This window comes from Lissotriton vulgaris, chromosome 9, assembly GCF_964263255.1.
Source record: "Lissotriton vulgaris chromosome 9, aLisVul1.2, whole genome shotgun sequence".
NCBI lineage: Eukaryota > Metazoa > Chordata > Amphibia > Caudata > Salamandridae > Lissotriton > Lissotriton vulgaris.
In genome coordinates, this window is record NC_141697.1 from 1,140,848,259 (window position 1) to 1,140,875,675 (window position 27,417).

General features: G+C 45.5%; 1 protein-coding gene across 5 annotated transcripts in view; it reads left to right on the forward strand.

Moving 5' to 3' along the window:
- Window positions 1–27,417, forward strand: part of PFKFB4 (6-phosphofructo-2-kinase/fructose-2,6-biphosphatase 4) — a 290,956-nt gene that overhangs the window by 201,950 nt on the left and 61,589 nt on the right. For all 5 annotated transcript variants that reach the window (XM_086939179.1, XM_086939178.1, XM_086939180.1 and 2 more), the window contains exons 6-7: window positions 2,073–2,129; window positions 18,859–18,980. In XM_086939179.1, coding sequence (XP_086795305.1) covers window positions 2,073–2,129; window positions 18,859–18,980 — 179 coding nt within the window. The remainder of the gene's footprint in view (window positions 1–2,072; window positions 2,130–18,858; window positions 18,981–27,417) is intronic.

The window sequence follows — 27,417 nt, forward strand, 5'->3', positions numbered from 1 at the left end:
CGGCAGAAAACTGATTTTCCTTTTGAGTCAATTTTTAAATCGTCAGGGCAGAAAGGGGTGTGTGGTTGACTAACTGTAATAAAGGCCACTCAGTTTAGTGATATAATCTAATATGCTAAAGTGATATAATCCAAAATATACTTTAAATGTTAAAAGTTGCACCTCCTCTATAAATAAAGGGACAGTCCATGGCAGCTGGAGAAGGGCGGGCCGCCCAGGGTGGGTTTAGAGCTGTTCTGGTTGGCCTCTACTACTCTGCTCTTGCTGACAGGATGCAACATTGATGGGACTGCAGAGAATTGAGAGATGCAACCAGCTTTGCCTCCCTACTAGTTCCCTCTTGGCGTTGGTAATGCGGCAGGAGATCTTGGGTGTTGGGCACAAGATCTCAAGGCCTACAAGTGCCTGCCACCTACACTCATTCAACTGCAAGCACGACTTGTCATCATTGGCTTGGCCTGTTTCTTAGTACAGGTTATTATTACATGACCTCATTCATAGCAGGCTGCACAAATTTACCTCTTCTGCCCCTCTACCCTTTCTTCCGGCGTGGGATTTAGAGATTATTTAGTGTTTGTTTTGAAATGGACTGTGGGTCTGTGGCATGGGTGAGTGCCAAAAGCAAATTAAAGTGATTAGAGGAAGACTACAAAAGAAATAGTTTTCGCCAGTTTCTAGAACAAGGTATACATTGCTTGTGGTCAAAAATTGATGTTAAATCTATAAGCTGAATACTGGGAGCAGATTGCGTTCGAGTTTAGCTCCTTTCGAAAGGTATTGATTTGGTACTGTAGGTTGAGATGTTCATCCACCATCAAGCCTAGAGAATTTGCTGAGTCTGCGATGATTGGAGAGGTGTTGAGAATAGGTTTTTCTTTTGAGTAGGCTTGTAATGGGATGGTGCTAGTGGGGGTGCAGTTAGTTATTCTGTTTGTGTGAGGTTGAGTTTAAGATCGAGAGCTTTGGTTGGTTCTCTAAATCATAAAAGGTGTCTTGTGCAAGTGTCCAGGTGTCTTGTGCAAGTGTCCAGATTTTCTGAGTGTGCTTTAACAACTGAATTTTATTTCATTTTTAAATAAATATTTCAGCAGCTTTTTACTGAAGACGAAGTTGCAACGTATAGGCTGAGATGTTTTTCAAAACCATATTTAAATTATTTCAAGTTGCTTGATTTTACTTTTTTGAGTAGTGGTCACATTTGTGTGTGCTGGCCAGGTCACTGCTGTTGGATGAATTTACACAGTGCAGGAGGGTGAATTTTTGTAGGCTGTTGAAAGTGTGACCGTATACTCCCTGCTTCTGAATTTATGCTGAACCTATTAGCTCGATGGACTAATGCTTCTACTCTACTTACTCCACTAATGTGTTTGAGCTCATGGTCACAGGTTGAAATTCCAGACCCAGCCTTTTCTCCTGAATACCATTAAGTTGGATAACCAATGTCTGCCAAGATTACTCAAGAGTTTAACTTGTGCTTTACAATTGCATGCTATGTTGTGTTCCAGTAGCTCTACATCAGTCTTGCCCCACACCACACCACTGCTTTGGCAAGAGTGGGGTTGGGAGAGATTTTAAAACTTTGTCGAGGTTGGTAAATCTTTTGCGGGTTGGTACTAGGGTGGTAGAATTAGACCAGCTTTCTGCACATCCATTTCTATGTTAAGCCCTATATGACCCAACCTGCGCCACATTCCACCAACGAATTAGGTGATGTTGAACTGTCTGGAAGAGCGTGAGCCTTAGCATGGTATTAAGGGTGCGGCTGACCACCGCCTGCGGCTGTATTTGCTTACAATGTGATATAATTGCTGCATCTCACTTGCACATCGCCACCAAGGATTTGGATGAAGGAAACCTCTTCTCCACCAAGCATAAGAGGGGTATATTTTAATGCAGTAATCCCATCATGATTGACACACCGTATTAAGTTCAGTCAGTTGCTAATCTTATTAAAAATGACTGCAGTGCACGGTATTCGGAAATCAGGGATTATTTGTTGGAATCTGTATTTGCTCCTTGCTGGCAATCTGGTGGACTTGTATTTTCTCAACGTGCATTTTCTTTTATTGCAGACGTTCTTCGTTGAGTCTATATGTGTTGACCCAGAAGTCATTACTGCAAATATTGTGGTGAGTAAAAATTTTGCTGATTGTTACAATTTTTTTCCTTCTTTCATGAACGTGCTTTGTTCACACTGAAATACCTGCTTTAATTTTTGTTCAGAGGAATGGAGAAAAGCTTTAGGCCTGCCAGTAGGTGTTAAAGCTACCCTGGAGATCACAGTTTAATTAGTCTTTTTGTGAGGAAAGGTAAATTAGCATTGTTTATACTTTCAGATAGCAGTGCTCAACGTCAACCTGTGAGAGTATTTCTGTTCCAAACGGTTATGGATGATAAATGTTTGCATTCCAATTGTCTTGGTAAGAAATAATGATAATAAAAATAAATAACTCCTTATATGTTTGAGAAATCACATATTTAGTATCCAGCCCGCTGGTACCCGACAGGGATGCCCCTTGTCGCTGTTGTTTATACTAGCACTGGAACCGCTTCTGCACAGGCTTCGTTCATTTGGAAGTTGTAAGGGGATAACACGAGGTCGTGCAACTCGCACTGTTTCAGCATACGCAGATGATCTCATTCTTTATGTTAAAGACATGGATGCGGACCCACATCCAATGTCTTCGATCTTTACGTCCTTCCAAGAACTTTCGGGCCTGGCTATTAATGCTGCCAAGTCGTATGCCTATTTCTTCGATAATTCTAAGAGGAGTGGTCCATTTACATTCGGCCCCTGGAACGTCTACGTAGCGCCCGATACCTTTAAATACCTCGGAATACAGATCTATCATGATGCCACGGATCTCCTGGATGGCAACTTAACGCCTGCGATTACTGCTCTCAAATCTCAGATCCACTTCTGGGTCTCGCTGCCCCCATCGGTGGCAGGCCGAGTACCCATCAGTGAAATGGTGTTGCTGCCAAGGCTGCTTTATTGTTTTACCAATCTACCTATACTTGTACCCTCGAGAATTTTTAAAGTATTGAACTCTATACTGGTGGGGCTAGTCTGGAACACTGGGCGCAGACGTATTGGACTGGCAAAATTACAGTTACCCACGAAGCAAGGGGGATGGAGGTACCAGACTTGCGTGCATATTGCTATGCCAGCCAACTGCAATGGCTGGCATATTGGCTTGCAGGATGTAATCTACACGAGTTGGATATGTCTCTGCTGGATAGGGACAAAGGGGTCATCCACAAGCTCTTTCTGCCTCAGGCCTGCCTACCGGCATTGACACCCCACCTGCTACAGATAGCCATTACTTACTGGAGGAGCGTAGTGAAGAACACTAGGCGGACACCACCGTATGCTCCCACTATTCCGCTTCTAGGTATCCCCACACTAACGGGGCTGGTCACTACCCGTGCTTTCCAGGCATGGACTGATGCAGGCATTGCCACGGTAGGAGAGTTCTTTTCTGAAGGTGTATTAATGACACATGTATGCTCAGACGTGAGTCCCGTGCTCTCCATGCCACTGGAATCAAGCTATCCAGGCTGATGAGGGCTGAAAGCCCGAAACCGGTCCTTGGATGCTTGTTTCCAGTCCAGGGAGGACCTGGCTTGGCAGTTCGGGCTGGACTGTTCCCATGGGGCACAGGGTCAAGACTGATTTGCATATGGCTGGGTTCAAACTGGAAAGGCATGGTGAGCAAAAAAACGATGGATTTAGGCCCAGATTCCTGTACTGGTGTGAATGTATGACATTGTTCTGCATTCTGTCCATCACCTGTTGTTTTTGCTCGTATTAATGACACCTGCCACGTTTGTACGCTTACATGGTGCACCCGATACACTGTTCCTATTAAATGCACATATATCCAGATAAATATGCACTACATGGTCACCGGAGGGTACTGAACCAACCACGAACACGCTTCTTACCATGCAATACCTGATGGGAAATGGGGAACGCCTGACAAAATGGTTGACTCGCGTGATTCGGACTGAAATGGCAAATTCATTGCGACCACTACGCGACAATTGGGAGGAGGACGTGGGCCATGCATTTACAGATCAGGAATGGGATACTGTACTAGGGCACCCCAAATCTCGTAACCCTAAATTCAAATGTATTCTACTAATGTTACTTCACAGAGCTTATTTAACCCCACGCAGATTGTGTGCTATGTTTTCGGGAGCAAGTGATGCCTGTCCGCGCTGCTACGCACCCAACGCAGGGCATGGGACTGCCCTAGACTGGGGCACTACTGGAAGACAGTATGCAAAATACTGACGGATATAGCCCCGGTGCGTCATAACAACACACTAGAATACTGTATATTGGGACTATGGCCCCATGGGACGAAGGGTAATCCCATTTGTCGATTCGCTAATCTTGCGCTCCTCCTAGCTAAAAGAGCAATAACCACACGGTGGAAAGCCGCTAGGGCTCCGTCCCTGCAGGATTGGCATGCGGAGGTGATGAGATGGGGTAGGGCGGAGGGAGCTGAACTAAAGAGAGAGGAGTATAGAGGCCAAAGGAAAACACCAATATCGCTGAGCTGGAATGCAATCATGGAAGAATATGCAGCGATAGATTTATTATCCTACTAGGGAGTTTTGACACCATCTGTTGAGGTCACGGACCAATGACAATAGGACACATAAGCTCCTTACAGAGTCAGTGGGTTCTATTACCTATTGTTGCAGGAATACACAGTACACCTAGGACAGTCTGTGGAACCAAGATACACTCTTGTTTCAGATTTAGACATGTGAAAATGCTCGTATGGCCACTTGTTGCCGAGCTTGTGGGGGGAGGGAGGGTTGGGTAAGTTTTGTTTTGTATGGAATAGATGTGATAGGTCATGTTAGATTTGATTACTCATGACCTGTTATGCTGGTCTTCTGATGTAGGCAAAAATGTTTATTACCTGCAATGAACTGATATGAGAGACTCATTCAATGATTTACGACTTTATGCAATGTCAAGTAGGGTATCTCACTGACCTATTGCAATGTGAATATGTACTATTTTAACCTGAATGTCAACATATGCAACTAGGCCATGTACCAATGTGTTTATGTATGGCTCTACAATGACTGGATAATCGCTGTGAAAATCAATAAAACAAATTCTAAAAAATAGTATCCGGCACGCTAGTTTATGTGGTATTGCTTCCAAAATATATATTTCATATTGCTGTACTAGTTTTTATTGCAGTGGCTGATGGGTTAAGGACATTATGCACAACTAAAAGAAACAAGAGTGTGCTACTATCTGTGCTAGTGAAGGACCAGGGGCCAAACATTACATGGGCGTTCTGAGTTTTTTTACCACCACAGCAGAAGAATAATCAATCTACTTTTACCCAGCGAACTGTATTTCCAGTTGGGAAGCAAATGGTATTCGGCCTCAAATACTGGAAGAAATACAGAAAAATTGGATTAGGGCAAGAGCTTTTTATATTTGGAAGACCTAAATTAATAACCTGCCTCTTTAGACTGGTGGGTTTGGTTATCCGGTGTTATCCAGACAATCCTCCAGCTTCTGCAGTTTAAGTACATGACATCTAATGAATCCAGGATTAAAAGTGCAAATGCACTTAATTTAATTCCAGACCAGTAAAGTCAGCACAAAATGTAATCTTGATGGTTTACTTCAAATTATTTTTCGTTGATTTGTTTGGTGTTAGTACTATGCAAATGAATAAAATGTATATTTCTTTTGGTGTAAGACTGAACTCTCAAAGAAGAGCAACAATGTATACGCAAAAATGTGATATATATATATATATGTGTGTGTGTGTATATGTATGTGTGTGTATATATATATATATATATATTTAAGAAAAAAAGGTTGCCCTCGTAGGAGACCACACAAGAGGGGTTTGCAGCACATGTACCACCGGTAGCAGCCTTGCAGCCTGTTACATAAAATTCCCTTCTGCTGCCATACGCGTTTCAAGCGTCTCTGCGCCCTTGTTCACTGGCTGACAAACGGAGAAACAGTGGCTTGATTTCATGCACGTGTTTTATTGAAATGTTCAAGTCCCGCCCATGCAGGTTGTGACAAAGCATTCTGGTACTTGCTGTTTATATTGTCATCACTCGATCGTGCAAGGCTGCTACCGGTGGTACATGTGCTGCAAACCCCTCTTGTGTGGTCTCCTACGAGGGCAACCTTTTTTTCTTAAGTATTGTGGCTAGTCCGGCCACTGGAGTGCCCTGCCGCTGGACTTTGGCGGATCTCAGCTGTTCATGAACTTCGAGCGGTGATGAGAATGAGGGGGGCCTGAGCCACCGGCAAATATTGGGAGCGGAGTAGTGCTTTACATTTGTTTCCACCTACTAAGGAAATATTTTAATGGAGCAGCAGTGACCTCCACTTGGGTTTGCACGATCGAGTGATGACAATATAAACAGCAAGTACCAGAATGCTTTGTCACAACCTGCATGGGCGGGACTTGAACATTTCAATAAAACACGTGCATGAAATCAAGCCACTGTTTCTCCGTTTGTCAGCCAGTGAACAAGGGCGCAGAGACGCTTGAAACGCGTATGGCAGCAGAAGGGAATTTTATGTAACAGGCTGCAAGGCTGCTACCGGTGGTACATGTGCTGCAAACCCCTCTTGTGTGGTCTCCTACGAGGGTGTATATATATATATATATATATATATATCAGGTTTCCCCAGCAAGGGGAAGATGGAGTCGCAGAAAGAAACAGGCTATAGGCGTTCTGGAGTGTTATTTTTCATTTAATCCATTAATCCATCGGGGGTTGTAAAACAATATAGAAACCAACGCGTTTCGACAGCGTCCGCTGTCTTGCTCACGGTCAGTGTACTGTGCATCGCTCAACAGTTTTAAAGAACCAACAAACAACATGATTACACCCGCCCCCTTGTCACATGTTACATGACCCACATGCTCGGGATTCTGGGACTTGTAGTTTAGCCCTATGATGTGGTGTAATACTTATATGGGTAATTACATGTGAGGGATTAGTAATATATTTGGGGTGCTCAGTGACTGGCCATGTGTTGGAGTAAATTAGATGTTACTAATCCTCCATTAGCCACTGTTGGTTCTGTAACCGCTTTTTGCTTGGGGAGTACTGCCCTCCAGTGGGCGAGATTTACCATTAGACATGTTGATACATCACTAAACAACCAAGGTATAGCCCTCCAGTGGGCATTTCCACATGTACATATAATTCATGATTCAACATTTTAGTTAATTAATCAGCAATTTGAGTATAGCCCTCCAGTGGGCATTTTGGCATGTCATTATTCATGGCTAGTCTATAGGTACTTGCCCAAGTGAGCTTCAAACAAAGGTGAAAACTGGTGGGGGAGTGAAAAAATAAAATTGGGACAAATCTACGTTAATTATTTAGTTCATGGCAGGCGGAAGTTATTACGGAAGTCAATTATGTTCATTTAAAGGTGTATGTAAAGTTCCTCCGATTGATTTAACCCTAATGGGGTCATGGTTCTGAAACCAAGGATATGTTTTGATTCCTTGCGGCGTAGTATTTTTTCATTATGTCCTCCTCTGGGTGATGGGTTAATAAATAATATATATATATATATATATATATATATATATATATATATATATATATATATATATATATATATATATATATATAATATATACTTCTTATTTATTTTTTTAGAAATAACATGGAGCCACTGTTGTGTGGCCATTACTAAAAACGGAGTTTATTATTTGAGGTTCATCATTTAGTATACATTTTCGTTTGGGGACTAACTATTCACTTTTTGAAGATGACCAATAAAAAAAAAAAAAGAAATTAAAACGTGTTTAAGAGCAATGCTTCCTCTTAACATAAGGCTCTCCCTCTAGAATTTCTGACATTCTAATAAAATTAAAAAATTACATGGGAAGAATTTCTTAAATATTTTTTTCTGTTTACTTTTTTGTGAGTTAGTATGTTGTTAGTTACACATTAGTCTTAGAATGTTTGAAGGAACAGATTTGTAGACTTTTTAAGCAAACTAGGTCAGCATTCCATGCTATGCTCATGTATGCATGTAATCCGGAGAGACGGCTATCATGGGCGTCAGAATTTGACAGAGGATTAGAGCTTAAGTATAATTCATCGTGATGGTTTTGGGGTCATCAGTTACTTAATTATCAAGCCTCTCACTTTTCTGGCTGCTTGGTTTAACCCAAAACCTTTTACAAAGAGCGAAAACCAGTCATCACAATTTTATAAATTAAACCCGGGCATATATAAATTCAAAATAAAGTAACGTTTAGTGTGAATGCATCTTATTTGATTTGGCAGACAGGTAAAAAAGCATATTTGTTATAGACTCATGTTGCAGCAAAAACAATCAGTTTCAAGTGCTGTGAGGTAACATATATCTCACAGTAAAAACATTTTTTATTTCTCACTATTCAGTAGGAATATCCTCCTGGAATCCCCATATTTGTCATACTGAATAAATCCACCAAAATCTTATTTAGTGGTTAGAGCAGTGAAAACCTCTGCTTGAAAGCTGCGAAAAGCTAAATCCAAGTATTTCCACGTTATTTCCTTGTTACTTGGTTGACGAAAGAGCTCACAAGCTATAGCACAATGGCCTGGTCAACGGGCAGCACGTAGGAGTGCAGCCCTTCCAGGAATATTGAATCTCTAATCGAGGTGGGGGACAGTGTGGCTTGACAAAGTGATATCTGCATGATTGTGTCTTAGAGTGTATGGTAGTGGCTCGCATTGGCCTGTGTTTGATGTTAAAAGCTGCTCAGTGCAGTAATTCCAAAAGTATGCCGAAGCCCATTTCTCCCATGCAGTGTTGTTGCTTATGGCACTGCTTACCAGCCCTGGCGGCAATCAGTCTAGCACAGTTTTATACACCCGATGGTCCAACGGCTTCATCACAAATGTAGAGTGGCTTCAGAATAATCTGCAGGCGATGGACCTGCATATTGATTGCTCTGCGATTGGTGCAAAAGCGATATCCAGGCAATGGCTAGTCTACTGTGTTACATGCTGTTTGAAAGTGAAAGCAAATAGCCTTTTGTATCTGTAAAGTGTAAAGGATTCTGAGTCCCCAACAGTTTGACTAGGAACCTAGGATTGGAAGGAGATAATATTTTGGGAGAGCAGTGGGTGGCCTAAGTTTGTATTTTTTTAATAGATTGCAACGGTCTATCATAAAGACTAGAGGCCTAACATGTTGTGTGATGTTCATTTTAGTTTGGTATGTAATACTGCTTGCCCCGTACATGATGTACTATACCACAGAAAATGGCTTAAGTTTATCCCGCCATCAATCAATAAATTCGTTGGTCAGGAACCCTTAGCCATTGTTTTGTGATATTTTCAATCGCACCTTAAATCAACCTACAGGAGTATTCTGATGGATACTGCTACCTGCATATTCCACACTTGCAGAATTATCCTGTGTGTCAGACTGGATCCGGATACTGCTACCTGCATATTCCACACTTGTAGAATTATCCTGTGTGTCAGATTGGATCCGGAAACTTCAAAGCGATCAATCCGCTGGTATTGGACGATGGCTTCCTATTTATAACTCCAGTAATGTCAGATGCCTTTTTTAACGCGCCTTCAGCATGCATTCAAACTTGCTCTCTTGTGTTGTGAATTTTCCCCTGAATGTTAGAGCAGATAACCTGAGTCAGTGTTATTTTGCTGTTCACAACTGGCAAATCCTGCCAGTGGTCGTGTAAGACATCTTCCTCTTCTGGTGAGCAACTCCTGATTTGGCCTTCTGTGAAAATGCTCTGTGCCTTCAGTAACCATTGAGGGGAGCTTTTGGGGATGCGTTTCAGTTGAGGTGGAAATTTCAGCAACATTACATGTTTTCCCATAACCTTAATTCCTCAAGATATCCAAGCTCAATCCTAGTGTTTTGGCAGTTAGAGTCCTATTTCGCCAAGGCAACAGAGGCCTGCTTGTGGAATGTACTTAAAAGGTATATATCTTCACCTTTACAAACAATGAGTATATTTGAGGAAGAGTACTCCTTCTGACTCAGATTTCCTGTTGGGTATGGAAAAGGTAGAATAGTTGAGTAGTTTGGAACGTGACACTTTCATGTGTTAGTGGGGTCCTAACACCTCTGCTGCTGGGTATTGTTTCTAGCTTCTGGATCCCAGAAACAACCCTAAACAAACTGCAGCAAGTACAAAATGCTGCTGTCAGGCTATTGACGGATCTTCCCAGGCGTCAATCTGCTCGCCCGGCGCTTAAGGCGCTTCACTGGCTTCCTGTCAGAGAGAGGGTGAATTTTAAAGCACTCTGCATGGCCCACAAAATTCTGCAGGGGAAGGGCCACCTATCCTACGGGAGATGGTTCAACCCTACAAGGCCCCTCGTACCATGCGTTCGGATCACCAACATCTGCTGCAAGTTGCGAGAGTAAGGAGGGCCAGGACTGGCGGCAGAAGATTTTCCATAAACGTTGCAACTTTGTGGAACTCCCTTCCGTTATTCCTGCGCTCTGAAACAAGTACCTTACGTTTCCGCAAACTTTTAAAGACCCACCTGTTCCCTGCCTAATGCCTCTGTCCTTTGTTATGGTGTTTCTCTCTGGAAGAGCGCGGGGATGCCCAAGGGTAACCAGGCGCGATACAAAACTCAATAATAATAATAATAATAATAATGGATCCTGATGGCTAATTTACAGATGAATCAGCAAATCATCCTGTGTTCCAGGACAGCCAGTCCAGTAGAATTTTAGTAATGGGAGACCTTCAGATCTGGTCAGATGAGGCTCATGATTAATCAAAGTAAAAGTCTGCATACTCTGGAAAATTCGATTTTTTTTTCATTAATGGTCAATTCCACTTATAATTGAACCTTCTGATGTTCGCTCAAGTTAAATTTCCCCCAAAGCATTGCCCACTACTTTCTGCGTTTACCCCTTCCCCACCTCCAGTTTTCCAGAGGGCATTCATGCACTATGTGACTCGCCCAGCAACTCCCATTTAGAGCCTTCTACTTTTGCCAGGCTCTATCTGGGACCAGTGACGTCCTGGTTTGAATGCTGCTGCTACTAGAAGCTAAGAGATGAATGTGCAGCCTCTATGAACCCCAGCGAAACACATTTCATAGAACTGGCTAAATAGAGTATAGTTCCTTATTGGAAATTCAGTTCATTTATATGAAGGCCTTCTGCTTCTGGTAGTTTTTTTAGCATGAGCTGTTGCACTTATTTTCTAACACATATCTCGAAAGAAAATCATCACTCTGACACACAAGTAGATTTCGTTGTCCTGCATGTTTTCTGCACTTTTTAGGTCTCGTTCGAGACCTATTGTTATTAAGTCGGCTCTCAAGGGACGTAGACAGGGGCACGCGCGGCGATTTCACAGCGTTGACGCGCATGCCCCGCCCCCTGGAGCTGTGCACATCTCCAGATTGCCAGCCATGCCTCTCTCAGTCACGTGCGCGCGCACAACCACACACACGCAAGCACACACACTCTCACACACACAGGCGCAACCCCCAACCTGCTCACACACACACAGTCACACACGCACATCCATACACTCCAAGTGCCCATCTCTGTCTCGCTAGCCTGATGCACCAAAAAACACGTCCCCCCTACTCACCGGGCTGACTCAGGACTCCCCCGCTGCTCTCCAGGCCAGTCTTTCCTCCTCAGGTGTGTGTCAGCGGCTCAGGCTTGGCAGCAGGCGGGGTTCTCCATGATCACGCACCTGCAAATCTTCCGCTGGCTTCGCAGATGACGAGTTTCCTAGACGTCCAATGTGCACGCTCACGGTACACGGAACCACGCACAGCGTGACTGAGTGTGCGCCCGTACAGCTGAGGCGCATGCTTGCACGATCACAACATTATCCTTCGCTCGCTCCCTCCCTTCAGCAGGGCCGCACTGGGAAGGCAGGCACTGAGCGATGATGGGTATTAGGGTGGTTAGTTGTGTTTTTAGGGGCTCCGTTACAGCCCACGGCTACCGTTGTTTCCTTCATGTTGCTGGAGCAGTAGGAGCTCTGTGTTTTTTCTGACCCCTTCTCTTGTCACCTCGGCCCCAATGTCTTCCAGGCCTTGGTGGATGAGCGGTGTGTTTGCCTAGGCCTGCTGCAACAACACCTTTCCCAGAGGAACAGGCGTGCTTTCTCTTCCGTTTGTTTTCCATGCGACGTTGTCCGTGCCCTATTTACTCGCTCCCCCCCTTGTCCGTGATCTCTTTACTCCCTCCCCCTTGTCCGTGATCTCTTTACTCCCTCCCCCTTGTCCGTGATCTCTTTACTCCCTCCCCCCCCTTGTCCGTTATCTCTTTACTCCCGCCCGTTGTCCGTGATCTCTTCACTCCCGCCTCCCTCCCATTGTCCCTGCTGTCTTTACTCCCGCCCCCCACCCGTTGTCCGTGATCTCTTTATTTCCTCCCCCCCTCCCGTTGTCCGTGATCTCTTTACTCCCGCCTCCCTCCCATTGTCCCTGCTGTCTTTACTTCCGCCCCCCACCCGTTGTCCGTGATCTCTTTACTTCCTTCCCCCGCCCGTTGTCCGTGATCTCTTTACTCCCGCCCCCCACCCGTTGTCCGTGATCTCTTTACTCCCGCCTCCCTCCCATTGTCCCTGCTGTCTTTACTACCGCCCCCACCCGTTGTCCGTGCCCTATTTACTCCCGCCCCCACCCGTTGTCCGTGCCCTATTTACTCCCGCCCCCCACCCGTTGTCCGTGATCTCTTTACTCCCGCCCGTTGCCCGTGCACGTCACGTGGTCTGCAGCATGACCCTGGGACGGGGCTGCAAATACAACAGTGGCACCTGGTACTGTCACTGCCAGTGCTGATGGAGGGAGAGGACAGGAAGGACCCTTGCTCATGTGAAGGTCATGTGAATGGCATGTTAGCACAGACAGGAAATACAGAGTGTGAGCTGAGCCTCCAGCTGAAATGGGCGGGACCAACAAAGGTAAGTGACAGGCGTCCAGGCTGACATTGTATAAAGTATATAAAGTGTTGAAATTAATTGAAAGTCTATATAAACCACCTCCCTCCATGAGAACATAACATATCATAACATATCATAACATATCATAACATATCATAACATATCATAACATATCATAACATATCATAACATATCATAACATATCATAACATATCATAACATATCATAACATTACATGACATAACATATCATAACATTACATGACATAACATATCATAACATTACATGACATAACATGCCATAACATACCATAGCATATCCTACATTTATCAATCACGCATTCATCCCCTGGGACATCTTGGCACTAAATAACAGGTGCGTTTGTTATCCAACTCAGTGGTACTCATTTTATCATTCTTGTAAGGATGAAAGGTTGAGTGGACCTTTGGCCATTGGCCCAAACACAGACTCCTGGAGGGGACGCATTAGTCCACTGAGCTACCGGACCTGGGTATGACCATTAATAAACCATAAACCTCTACGCTCCTTAAGTATAAACAATACATATACATCAATGTAAGCGTTCCTAAACCATGGATAACCAAATTTACAATGTCTACATCATATACGTCCACGCCCAGTGTGCATCAACCCAGCGTGACCTTCATGGCGGTTTATAATCTGCAGACAATCATCCCCACTTATCATGTATAGACAATGTACGTCACTGCTGATTGCGTATCACACAAGGACATCTCTGCTGGTCCCACATGAGACATAAACAGCCATAGTGACTGCGTATGGATAATTGACACCGCTTATAAGTAAGTATAAATGATTGCTATGTATGTCGTACCATGTATAAACCATGGACATCCATGCCATACAATGTGTAACCCACGAGCTTCCAAGCCAGACCACGTATGAACCAGGAGTAACAGCCCATGTATGACCTGCTGACATTCATCTGCTCTGAACATGTATGAAGCATACTTATCTCTACTTCCATGCTGCTCATGCACGAACCTTTACTAACTTTGCTGACCATTTATAACCTGAATGATGAATGGAATGCTGAATGATTCATACATTGACCCCCAGTCACAGATCTGGATTAAATCCATTGTTCTTGTGCTCCCCATGCCACCTCAGTTCAGACCCAGCATTATGCAAATCAGTCTTGACCCCCACCCGTTGTCCGTGCCCTATTTACTCCCGCCCCCCCACCCGTTGTCCGTGATCTCTTCACTCCCGCCCCCCACCCGTTGTCCGTGATCTCTTTACTTTTGCCTCCCTCACATTGTCCCTGCTGTCTTTACTCCCGCCCCCCACCCGTTGTCCGAGATCTCTTTACTCCTGCCTCCCTCCCATTGTCCCTGCTGTCTTTACTCCCGTCCCCACCCGTTGTCCGTGATCTCTTCACTCCCGCCCCCATCCGTTGTCCGTGATCTCTTTACTCCTGCCTCCCTCCCATTGTCCCTGCTGTCTTTACTCCGGCCCCCACCCGTTGTCCGTGATCTCTTTACTCCTGCCTCCCTCCCATTGTCCCTGCTGTCTTTACTCCCGCCCCCCACCCGTTGTCCGTGATCTCTTTACTCCTGCCTCCCTCCCATTGTCCCTGCTGTCTTTACCCCCGCCCCCCACCCGTTGTCCATGATCTCTTTACTCCTGATTCCCTCCCATTGTCCCTGCTGTCTTTACTCCCGCCCCCACCCGTTGTCCGTGATCTCTTTACTCCTGCCTCCCTCCCGATGTCCCTGATCTCTTTACTCCTGCCTTCCTCCCCTTGTCCCTGCTGTCTTTACTCCCGCCCCCCACCCGTTGTCCGTGATCTCTTTACTTTTGCCTCCCTCCCATTGTCCCTGCTGTCTTTACTCCCGCCCCCCACCCGTTGTCCGTGATCTCTTTACTCCTGCCTCCCTCCCATTGTCCCTGCTGTCTTTACTCCCGCCCCCCACCCGTTGTCCGTGATCTCTTCACTCCTGCCTCCCTCCCATTGTCCCTGCTGTCTTTACTCCCGCCCCCCACCCGTTGTCCGTGATCTCTTTACTCGCCCTCCCTCACTCTTATCTATCGCCCTCCCTCACTCTATCTATCGCCCTCCCTCTATATCGATAGCCCTCCTTCTATCTATCCCCCTCCCTCTATCTATCCCCCTCCCTCCCTCTATCTATCGCCCTCCTATCTATCGCCCTCCCTCTATCTATCGCCCTCCCTCTATCTATCGCCCTCACTCTATCGCCCACCCTCCCTCTATCTATCTATCGCCCTCCCTCTCTTCCACCCACCTCCTTCTCTAACTCCCTGTTCTCTTCTCTTCTCCTGTGCTGATCTGCTGTTCTCTTCCACCGCCTCCTTCTTTAACTCTCTGTTCTCTTTTGCTGATCTGCTGTTCTCTTCCACCGCCTCCTTCTTTAACTCTCTGTTCTCTTTTGCTGATCTGCTGCTCTCTTCCACGCCGCCTCCTTCTTTAACTCCATGTTCTCTTCTCCTGTGCTGATCTGCTGCTCTCATCCACCCCACCTCCTTCTTTAACTCCCTGGTCTCTTCTCCTGTGCTGATCTGCTGTTCTCTTCTACCCGCCTCCTTCTGTAACTCCCTGTTATCTTCTCCTGTGCTGATCTGCTTCTCTCGTCCACCCCAGCTCCTTCTTTAACTCCCTGTTCGCTTCTCTTCTCCTGTGCTGATCTGCTGTTCTCTTTCACCCCGCCTCCTTCTCTAACTCCCTGTTCTCTTCTCCTGTGCTAAAATGTTGTTCTCTTCCACCCGCTTCCTTCCTTAACTCCCTGTTCTCTTCTCCTGTGCTGAACTGCTGCTCTCTTCCACCCCACCTCCTTCTTTATATCCATGTTCTCTTCACCTGTGCTGATCTGCTGCGCTCTCCTACCCTGCCTCCTTCTCTAACTCCCTGTTCTCTTCTCCTCCTGTGCTGATCTGCTGCTCTCTTCCAACCCGCCTCCTTCTTTAACTCCCTGTTCTCTTCACCTGTGCTGATCTGCTGCTCTCTTCCACCCGCCTCCTTCTTTAACTCTATGTTCTCTTCTGCTGCGCTGTTATGCTGCTCTCTTCCACCCACCTCCCTCTCCAACTCCTTGTTCTCTTCTCCCAAGCTGATCTGCTGCTCTCTTCCACCCGCCTTCTTCTTTATATCCATGTTCTCTTCACCTGTGCTGATCTGCTACTCTCTTCCACCCTGCCTCCTTCTTGAACTCTGTTCTTTTCTCCTGTGCTGATCTGTGTTTCCTTCCACCACCTGCTTCTCTAACTCCCTGTTCTCTTCTCCCATGCTGATCTGCTGTTCACTTCCACCCCGCCTCCTTCTTTAACTCTGTTCTTTTCTCCTGTGCTAATCTTCTGTCTCTTCCACCTGCCTCCTTCTTTAACTCCCTGTTCTCTTCTCCTGTGCCGATCTGCTGCTCTCTTCCACCCCACATCCTTCTTTAACTCCCTGTTCTCTTCTCTTCTCCTGTGCTGATCTCCTACTCTCTTCCACCCGCCTCCTTCTCTTACTCCCTGTTCTCTTCTCTTCTCCTGTGCTGATCTGCTGCTCTCTTCCACCCCACCTCCTTCTTTAACTCCCAGTTCTCTTCTGCTGTGCTGATCTGTTCCTCTCTTCCACCCACCTCCTTCTCTAACTCCTTGTTCTCTTCTCTTCTCCTGTGCTGATCTGCTGCTCTCTTCCACCCCACCTCCTTCTTTAACTCCCTGTTCTCTTCTGCTGTGCTGATCTGTTCCTCTCTTCCACCGTGCCTCCTTCTCTAACTCCCTGTTCTCTTCTCTTTTACCGTGCTGATCTGCTGCTCTCTTCCAGCCCACCTCCTTCTTTAACTCCCTGTTCTCTTTTGCTGTGCTGATCTGCTGCTCTCTTCCACCCACCTCCTTCTCTAATTCCCCGTTCTCTTCTATTCTTCCGTACTGATCTGCTGCTCTCTTCCACCGCCTCCCTCGCTAGCTCCCTGTTCTGTTCTCTTCTCCTGTACCGATCTGCTAATCTCTTCCACCCGCCTCCTTCTTTAACTCCCTGTTCTCTTCTGCTGTGCTGATCTGCTGCTCTCTTCCACATACATCCTTCTGTAACCGCACACACACATACATACAACCACGCACACACACATACAACTGCACACACAACCACGCAAACACACACAACCACACACACACAACCACACATACACAACCACACAAACATCACCCCACACAAACATCACCCCACACACAAACATCACCCCACACACAAACATCACCCCACACACAAACATCACCCCACACACAAACATCACTACACGCAAAACCACACGCTCAACCACACGCTCAACCACACGCTCAACCACACGCTCAACCACACGCTCAGCCACACGCTCAGCCACACGCTCAGCCACACGCTCAGCCACACGCTCAGCCACACGCACAGCCACACGCACAGCCACACGCTCAGCCACACGCTCAGCCACACGCTCAGCCACACGCTCAGCCACACGCTCAGCCACACGCTCAGCCACACGCTCAGCCACACGCACAGCCAACCACACACACAACCACACACACAACCACACACACAACCACACACATCTATCTATCGCCCTCACTCTATCTATCGCCCTCACGCTATCTACCTATCGCCCTCACGCTATCTATCTTTCGCCCTCACTCTAATTATCTTTCGCCCTCCCTCTAGCTGCCCCAGACCATCAGACAGGCCAGTTCATGGACCTGTTTCAGAAAGTATCTGAAAACCTGGTTGTTTCCTAGGATGGAAAACTAGTTCTTTCACTGCCTATTACGGGCTGGTAACGTGCTGACCATCACCATTTCTAAAAGCGCCAGGATACCCGTAGGGTGACAGTTTTTGCGCTATATAAGTGATTTTTACATTACATTACATTACATCTATCGCCCTCCCTCTAGCTATCTTTCCCCCTCCCTCTAGCTATCTATCACACTCACTCTATCTATTGCATCACCATTGCATCACTTAGGGGTACCACAGCATCACTCAGGGGCACCACAACATCACTCAGGGGCACCACAACATCACTCAGGGGCACCACAACATCACTATGCGCCACCACGGCATCACTCGTCGCCACTACAACATCCCTGAGCGCCAACACAGCATCAATCTGTGCAACCATTCAACAACAACTGGTTCAAATATTTTCTCTCAATGTTTCAAGCTTAATTACAAATGTCATAAAAAGATGTTAATATTTCACTTCTGTTCTTGGATTTTCGTTACAATAAAATACACTGAACATAATCTTCACAAAAGTTATTTACAAAAGTTTAAGCTATTGCCATTATAAATTACAATAACTTTTATTTAAGTATTAATTATTTAGAAAAATTAAAAGCCATTGGTATTTGTAATATCAATACATCTAAGTCACATAAATACAAAACATGTTGCATTACAAATGCTATAGGTGTCACATTTGCAAATGATAAAAGTATTGGCATTGCAAATGGCAAAGCTATTAATTTCGCTATTTTCAAAACCAACACCTAAATAAAAAATGTGTCATTTACAAGACCAATAGCTCAAACTTTCCTAATGCGAGACCTATTGCATTGCAAATGCTTGTTCTGACAGGTGACTCAAATTGCATATGAATTCCATGCATTATAATATAATTGGTATGGTACGAATGCGCACAATCAGACGTATTTATTTAAACAGTTGGAGCATGAGATATTTACCATAGGTTTGGATTTGTATTGTGTGTTTCACCCTCTGCGTGGTGGCGTCCGCTGTAGGAAATTGTCTCGAGTCCTGTGATGCTCTTGGCAGCCTGCGTCTGCAGCATTGCAGGTGTGCTGCTCACTAAGCGTGCCCACCGATTTTCATCAGATGCACAGCCATTTCACATTTAGTTACGCACATATTCTGCAGCGTGTGGATCACTAACCTTATTTACGTTTCCTATAGCAAGTGAAGCTAAGCAGTCCAGACTATGCTGATTGCAGTAATGATGAAGCCTCAGAAGACTTCATGAAAAGAATCGAATGCTACAAGAACTCTTATGAAACCATCAGTGAAACCTTGGATAAGTAAGTGTCGCAGGAAGAGTGGTGGCAGCTAGAATGAGGACAAGCCATGATCTGGGTGGGGGAGGTTTGATACTGATGGGCTGAAATGGGTCTGCCACCCGAAAATAATTTGTCATTCTCTTCTGTGGATCTCCTGTTTGCAATTGAAATGACACTTTCCCCCTCAATCTGTGTACACGGACTCTTGCCTTTCTCACACTGTATTCATGAACCATGTTGCCCAGTTTGTGTCCTGCAGTCATCTTATCCGCCACTGATGTTTTTTCCAGTATTTCTTTGTTTGCCGAATCTGCTTTTTTCTTTCTGGCCAATGTAATGTAAGATGCAATCCTCTGGACTCAAGCCATATAGGTTGTACAGGAGATAATTTGATACTGTGTACCTGTATATATCCTGTGTGTCCCTTTAGAGAAATGTCCCCTTAGTCCATGCCTACTTCTTTATACAGAAGTGAAAGAGAAGTCCTAAAAGTACTTGTTTCATACGGCAAGGTGGGGTGGGGGCTTAGTCTCTCAGGAGACATTCAATATAATTTTATACTGAAAGAATACGCAGATAAACGCAAACAGGTTAAAATATCCTGGTCAGTTCACTATCAGTGTTGTGGCCAAATATTTGGTGGGGCTAGGGTCCCCCAAAAATGTTTAGAGTATGATAGAGCCCTCCACCACTAGTAACACGGTTATCATATTTGTTAACCGTATTCTTTTAATTGGGGTCAAGAATAAACAAAGCATTTGAACAGAATACTTCAATTCATTTTGTAGTGAAAGCGTTTCTGCAGCACTTTGGTAGTGTGAATTGCATCCATGTACTTGTAAAATACTCCTTTGGGGAGATAGTTGCATATTTTTCATGTGTTCTGGGATCTGAATTGGTCAAAGGAGTGTGGAGAATGAACTCTAATAGGAAACCTTAGCCACAAACGTTGTTGTTCCCTGGCTAATGCTTTTTATTGAGCCATGCCCAACCACGAATTTTAAAATCAGCTTCTGTAACAGTCTGGGGGGGGGGGAGGGGGGGGGTTTACCATCTTGAGAGGCCAGGACTTGAATGGTGTCATGTTTTTAAATCTCGCTTACTTGCATTACATGTTCTTGGAAATGTGGGCTACTGTGATGTCTCCTTGGTTCCCAAGCTCAGTCATTCCATGTTGCATTTGATATCTGAGGCTGGCCAAGTCCAGGTTTTTTAAGCCCTAGACATACAACACACCAAGGCGCACTGACTGCCGAAAATGTTAGCTATGTAGCTATAGAGCAATTTGTCCTAGGAAAATTGGTAACGCACATCCAAGTTGGAAAGTAAGACACTGCCATGACTGCAGTCCACTTGGCACCCTAAACCACAGAACCCTAGTGCCATTGCAACTTTGATAGCTACATCCCTACTCTAACATCCACTTTGTAAAACTGTTGAATCACTTGTGGGGATCCACCATCTCGGGGGCTTGATAAAGACCCTGGGGAGACTGTGCACATATGTATGGAAAACGCAAAAAAAATGTGGATTTACACTGTAGCACAATCTTGACAGCATAGTACAACACTTCTTAATGTCAAGCATATGGTCCAGTAATTATGTCAGTCCACCCCGCCTCCCCCATCCCCCCCCCCACCCCTCCCCCATCCCCCCCCCCCACCCCACCAGCTTATAACACCCTGCTCTTTCGCACACCATGCTCAGATCTATAGCTTCCTTGGCAGCAGCATCACTACGCTTCTGGGCTCGGGTTTCGCCAGTGACCGATCTGGCGGCAGTAATGCTATCCCAGTGAGCCTGCAGGGCCAAGCCTTTGCGTTTATAACCTTCTGCTTCAAAGGTCAGCCTCCCTGTCAGCAACAGTCCCGCCATGTGTTTAACTTTGGAAGTTGTTAATGTTGTCCTTGTTTACAGTTCCCTGGCCTTTCATGAACAAGGCAGACTTCGGTTCAAAGTTCACGTTTCAACCCTACGTGCCAAGCTGCCTCTGTGTGTTGCTGGGTTTCTGCCATCAGAGGTTCATAAAGCTTTGTTTTATTGTACCTTTAAATTAGTAAAGTAGGTATGAAACAAAGCTTCCCATGACCTGGAAGCATTTGCAAGAGGGGCTGAAGAATGTGAACAATGCACCATTTTGCTATACTTTTACCAAAAACCAAATTCTTTTTAGGGTCGAGTATGCGCTAGCGCATCCGCCTCGCTTGTGAGACGATTCTTTACAAAACGGGCTTGGAGGCTGCCCAATGCTTACCGTTTGTGTGATGCAACGTCACTCTTCTAGCAGGGTCCCTAATTGGCGTAGTCCATTCAAAACGTCACTTCCGATGCTTGCTGTGGAGCACGGACCAAGCACAGATAAATGCAAATATATCCGTGTCCGTCTGCTGCTCCCGACGTGATTGAGGCACGGTTTCTTCCCCCTCCCACATCTTTGAAGCATGTGTTGTGCTTTCGCTATCAGCTGTTGGAGTATCACAGCTGTGCCAGGCACTGGCAGTGACTCTAGAACATTGCAACTTCATTTCACAGTAAATAGTTGGTTTACTTTTTAGTGTATTATCAGCAATAATGGGATAAATACTGCATCGCGACAGCTAAAACTGCCTGCATTATGCAGGTATGCGTGGGAACATGGCTCCTCCTTTTCACATCGGTTTTAATTATTTCCCCATGATAGTCCATGGATTATCCAAAGCGGTCATTATGCAGGCATTCCCGAAGCTTTGCACCTCTCCAGACTTACTGATCGATTAACAAAACAAATCGCTGCTTTCTTTATAACTCAGAGCAGCAATTAGAGAAAACAATGAAGCACAGGGGCCTAAAAAGAGACTCCACTTGGGCCTCAAACCTCGACAGCACCAGCCTCATCCAAGAGCAAGCATGATGATAGCTGCATGGTGGGCGCGAGATCTAAAGTTTTAATGCACGAAAATAATGTGTTTCACAGCGTGCATTGCAGCAGCCTTTCCATTGGTATGCTTGATAAGTACATGCTGCCAATATGACTCCATTCTAAGTGTACTCGCTTACTCGACCTCAGAGGTGAAAAAGGCTTGATCAGCCCTTTGATCTTTCGAATGCTTGCATTGTAGATGAGTTGCAAGATTCACACCCAAATTCATTGTATTCATGTTGGCCTCAGAAGGATGAACGGCAGAGTAAACCATAAGACCTACACGCTGCTGAGTAGGTGCTTAGCTCGCTGCATTTCAAGTGTCGAGCACTGGCGAAGCCAATAGGTCTGACTAATACAAAATCTAATCCCTTAAATAAAAAATATAAAAGTACTATGACATGGCAAGTGTTGACTCCAACATTCCTCTTTACATTCAGCTGTGTTGGACAGCTGCTGCTCTGCTGTGCGATCCGGTTAACAAAAATTGGCAAAGCCAATAATTAAATTTCTTATAGGCAAGACCCATTGTCATTGCCAATGCTTGTTTTATGAGGTTGAAGCCGAGCAGACAGTGCGGCTGTCTTGTTTGCTAGCGACTTATTGTGGGCATTCTGAAAGCTTCCCCTGGAATGCATTTTGCCCATTGCCTACCATTAGCTTAGTGGTCTGTAACTCACAGTTCCTTGCTTTCTATTTGCTGGCTTTACTTTCTTTTGACTGTTCAGCTTGAGTTAATCCCTCCTGTGAGCATCCTTGTTAACTGTATCCTTCCGAGTACTCCCTTTCTCTTTTCTGTAAATAGGTATTTAAATCGTATTCTCATCTTGTCACATTTGCTGTACATTCACAGAGAAAGGTCGGTGTTTACTTTTCTTTCTCTGACTTCAGAGTGAGGGAATGTAAGTGGCAATCCTGCTGTGTACCCCTGTAGGAGGAGCGGGAGTAGGATGGTATCTTTTCTAGCACACAACATAAATGAACGGTGGTGATGTTTCAGAATATAGCAGAATTGGGAAAGTACAAATAAATCATTTTTTTGTAATTCTGAAGTGTGGTGGAAACAAATATTCGAATACGATCAAACAGATCAGTACACTAGCTGATGACATTTCCCCACATTATCGTTTGTGGGCAGTAAAACTGCATGTTGGTGCAAATATAATCGTAATGGCAGTGTATTACCACACCATGCACACTTCACACTACGTCACTCCACTTTACACCACTCAATTCTACACCAGTCTACCCCACCCTATGCTATGCCACTCCATTCTACACCCCTCCACTCTACGACATGCCAAGCCATTCTACCCTACGGCACTAATTCCATAATACAACCCGCCTCTCTACCCCCCCCACTCTACTCCCCTTCACACCCACACCACTTACCCCAGTCAACTCCCATATGCCCCACTTTACCCCACTTCACTCTACCCCACTCAGCCGAGTCTACTCCAATCCATTCTACCATACTCCAGCCAGCCCTAATCTATCCCACTCACTCCATTCTAATCCACTCCATCTACCAAATCCACTCCAATCTACCCATTCCACTCTACCTTACTCTACTCCAATGTACTCCACTCCACCCCACTCCATTTGAATCCAATCTAACCCAATATACCCTAATCCACCCCACTCAAATCTACCCCAGCCCTGCTCCACCTCACTCTAATCTACGCCACCACACTCCACTCCACCTTACCCAATCTACCACAATCCACTCCACCCAATCTACCACACTCCACCCCAATCTACTCCATGCTACCAACTCCAAACTACCCCAGTCCACACCGATCCAGTCTACCCCACCCCAATCTACCCCACTCAATTCAACCCAATCCATCCCACTCCAATTCACCCCGCTCGAATCTACCCCAATCCAACCGACCCACCCAAATCTACCTCACTCTGCCCTACCTCACTCTGCCCTACCTCACTCTGCCCTACCTCACTCTGCCCTACCTCACTCTGCCCTACCTCACTCTGCCCTACCTCACTCTGCCCTACCTCACTCTGCCCTACCTCACTCTGCCCTACCTCACTCTGCCCTACCTCACTCTGCCCTACCTCACTCTGCCCTACCTCACTCTGCCCTACCTCACTCTGCCCTACCTCACTCTGCCCTACCTCACTCTACCCTAACCCCACTCTACCCTAACCCCACTCTACCCTACCTCACTCCACTCTACCTCACTCCACCCCATTTCCCTCCAATCCACCCCACTTCCCTCCAATCTACCCCACTCCACTCAACCCCACTTCCCTCCAATCTACCCCACTTCCCTCCAATCTACCCCACTCGGATCTACCTCAGTCTGCCCCACTCCATTCTAATTCCCCACTCCAATCTACCCAACTGCACCCTACTCCACTGCCGTCTACTCTACCCCTCTGCAATATACCCCACTCTAGTATACCACAATCTACACCTCTCCAATCCACCCAATCTACCCTACTCAACGCAATTCCACTACAACTATCCCTACTCTACCACACCCTAATCTACTCTACTACAGTCTACACCACTGCAATGTATCCCAATCTACCCCACTCTAATCCACCCCACTCCTCCTCCAATCTACCCCTCTCTCCATCTCAACTATACTCCATTCTACTCCACTTAACTGTATTCCAATCTACCACAATCTGCCGCTCTCCTATCTACCCCACTCCAATATGCCACAATCTATCCCTATCCACCCATTCCACCTCTCCAATCCCATCTACCCCATTCCATTCTATCCCATTCAACCACACTCCACGCTACCCCAATCTACCCTGCTTCACTGAAGTCTACCACACCCCACTCAAATCTATCGCTAGTCTGCCCTACTCCAGTCTAACCCACTCTACCCAATCTATCCCACTCCAATCTACCCCACCTCATCCTAATCTCCCCTAACCCACTCCACCCCAAACTACTCTGCTCCAATCTATCCCAATCCAGTCTATCCCACTCAGTTCTAATATACCTCACTCTAATGCACCCATTCTTCCCCACTCCAATCTACCTCACTCCACTCTAGTTTAGCCCACTCCTCTCGAATCCACTGCACCCCACTCCGCTCCAATATGCACCACTCCACTCCACGTTTCCCCAATCCACCCCATTCCACTTCAGACTGCCCCAGTATACACTACAGCCCACTCCAATGTACCCAAATCCACCCTGGTCTACCACCCTACTCCAATCTACCCCCACTCCACCCCAGTTTACCACAATTTATTCTACCCCACCACAATCTACCAGACCAATCTACCCCACATCAGCCTACTCGAGTCCAATCTACCCCACTCCACTCCAATCTACCCCATTTGACTCCACTCCAAACTACCTCAATCTACTCCAGTTCAGCCTGCCTCACTCTACCCCAATCTATAATCCGTGTGTTTTCGTCCAGTCCAACTCCAAACATATTCATTCCAACCCTCTTTCAACCCACAGCCCTCAAACACACCAACCATCACTTCTCCACTCCACTCCTATTCTCCTTCTAGCCCGAGCCCTAAAACTGCTCCCCTGCTGCAGCCCCTGTCAAGCCCGCTTCCCTAAACCAACCCTTCTCTAGCCCTAAGCAATCAAACACAGCATCCCATCTATCCACTCTTATCCTCCCCTTCTCTAGCCCTAAAACCGACACTGGGCATCTCATGCCCTTAGCCCTAAAACCGCCCCTTCCCCAGCCCTGAGCCCTAAAACAGACTCCCATTGCAGCCCCTCCTCAGCTTCCAAATCCAAACTGTATTCCCTACCCCTAACGCATGTACACCATTCATTCCCTTTTCCCCGCCCTGAAATCTACCCCTTTCCACCCAAAGCCACTGACTTATAGCCATGCTGAACAGCAGGCACACTGGTATACAACATGGCTAAAACACATCTCCAACACCTCTCACATAGGCAAGATCTATTGGCTTTGCCAGTGCTTGTCTCCAGCCATCACCAAAAGGCCCCCCACCTCTTAACAATGTGAAGTATTTTTCCTGCAACACTTGTGCTATAAAGCTTTGGCTTAGATGCAGTTTTTCTAAAATGTTAAAGTTTGCAAAGAAGTTCAACTATGGGAAGTCTTCCTGACTGCAGTCTCTTCCCTCTCACTTATTCTCTTGGCGAACTGAGGCAAGTGTTTAACCACTGTCACCACACTTTGCTCTGTCTCATTGGCGCAAGCAATTATAGGTTCCGCGTTTCTTCCCATCATAAAAACCTCACACAATGACAAATCTCCACTTAACCATACTTATTTTATAACTTACTAATTCAGTGGCATATAATTAATTAACCTAATTAAGGAAGATAAATTAACCTCAGTAAGGACGCCACCAATCAGCCTTTATTATCATTGGAGCACTTAACAAAATAAGTGTGATTAAAACACCATATAAAGATGTGGACTCTCTTCAAAGGCTTTTTTGAGCTGCCATTTTGGATGGCCAATCCTGTTTTGTCAGGAAACTCAATATAACAGCCTGTACTCTGCTTGGCATTCCTTGCCTTGTCTGTCTTTAGTCACTTTCTTATGCATTGTACTGGTCACCATCTGTGCCTTTGGCGGTCTACTCCCATTTGTTCCACCAGGTGATTGCTGCTCTTTTGTGATATTAAAAACAGGGAGATGACCGAGCTAGATTTCCCAGCATCCCCATTAGTGGTCAGGCTGGGGATATCATTTGACCCCACCTAGGTTTGACGACCATAATTAAGAAGACAGTTAAGTGTTCATCCTATTTGGACATGCTGGATATTCTACTTCTTCTTGTTTTACACACAGGAGTTGCAATACATGTGGGTACTTCGTATGAGTACTGTGCACCATCCTTGGGTGCATATTTCTGGTTCTTAATAAAGTGGTGCACATTTAAACATCATTCTGGCTTAAAGCTTTGCTGCTTTCCAAGTTCCTCAGCCAACTTTTCGATGACCAAGACCTCAAGACGTTGCAGTATGCAATGCTCCGCAATAGTTATTTTCGGTATCCATGTATATCATGCTCCTTAGCTGTATGTCCTTTCAATCTTGCATTCTCCAAGAGCTGAGATCTCATCGTACTGTTAATGGATTGTGAACACAGAATCCATGCATATCTTTTAAAGAGGTGAAGATTAACCAGTCGCATAGTAAGTGTTGCTGGTGATTAGTGTATATAAATAACATTTACTGTATTCTGCCCCGTAACAGGGAAGAGCTATTGAAGTCCATATAAATCATCACGTAAAAACATATTTTTAAATCCTAGAATTGCTCCGTGCCAGAGCAAGGTCCCCATAATCTAATCATTGAAAACTGTTGTGCTTTATTAACTGTGGTCAATTGTGTGGGAAGGACCGGCATGTGGGATGTTTGTGTGGTTTAGTTCTTAACCTTAATTGCCAAGTATTTGTGTTAATTTCAAATTGTTAGTCCACATTTTCAAATTGTTAGTCCACATTTTCACTTATTATGATTAATATGGTGATTTATGAAACTGTAAATGATGTATGTAAAATTGATTTCAAACACTATCCTAAATGGATATTTTAAATCCGATATTGCTGTGAAAGTACCTCATAAAT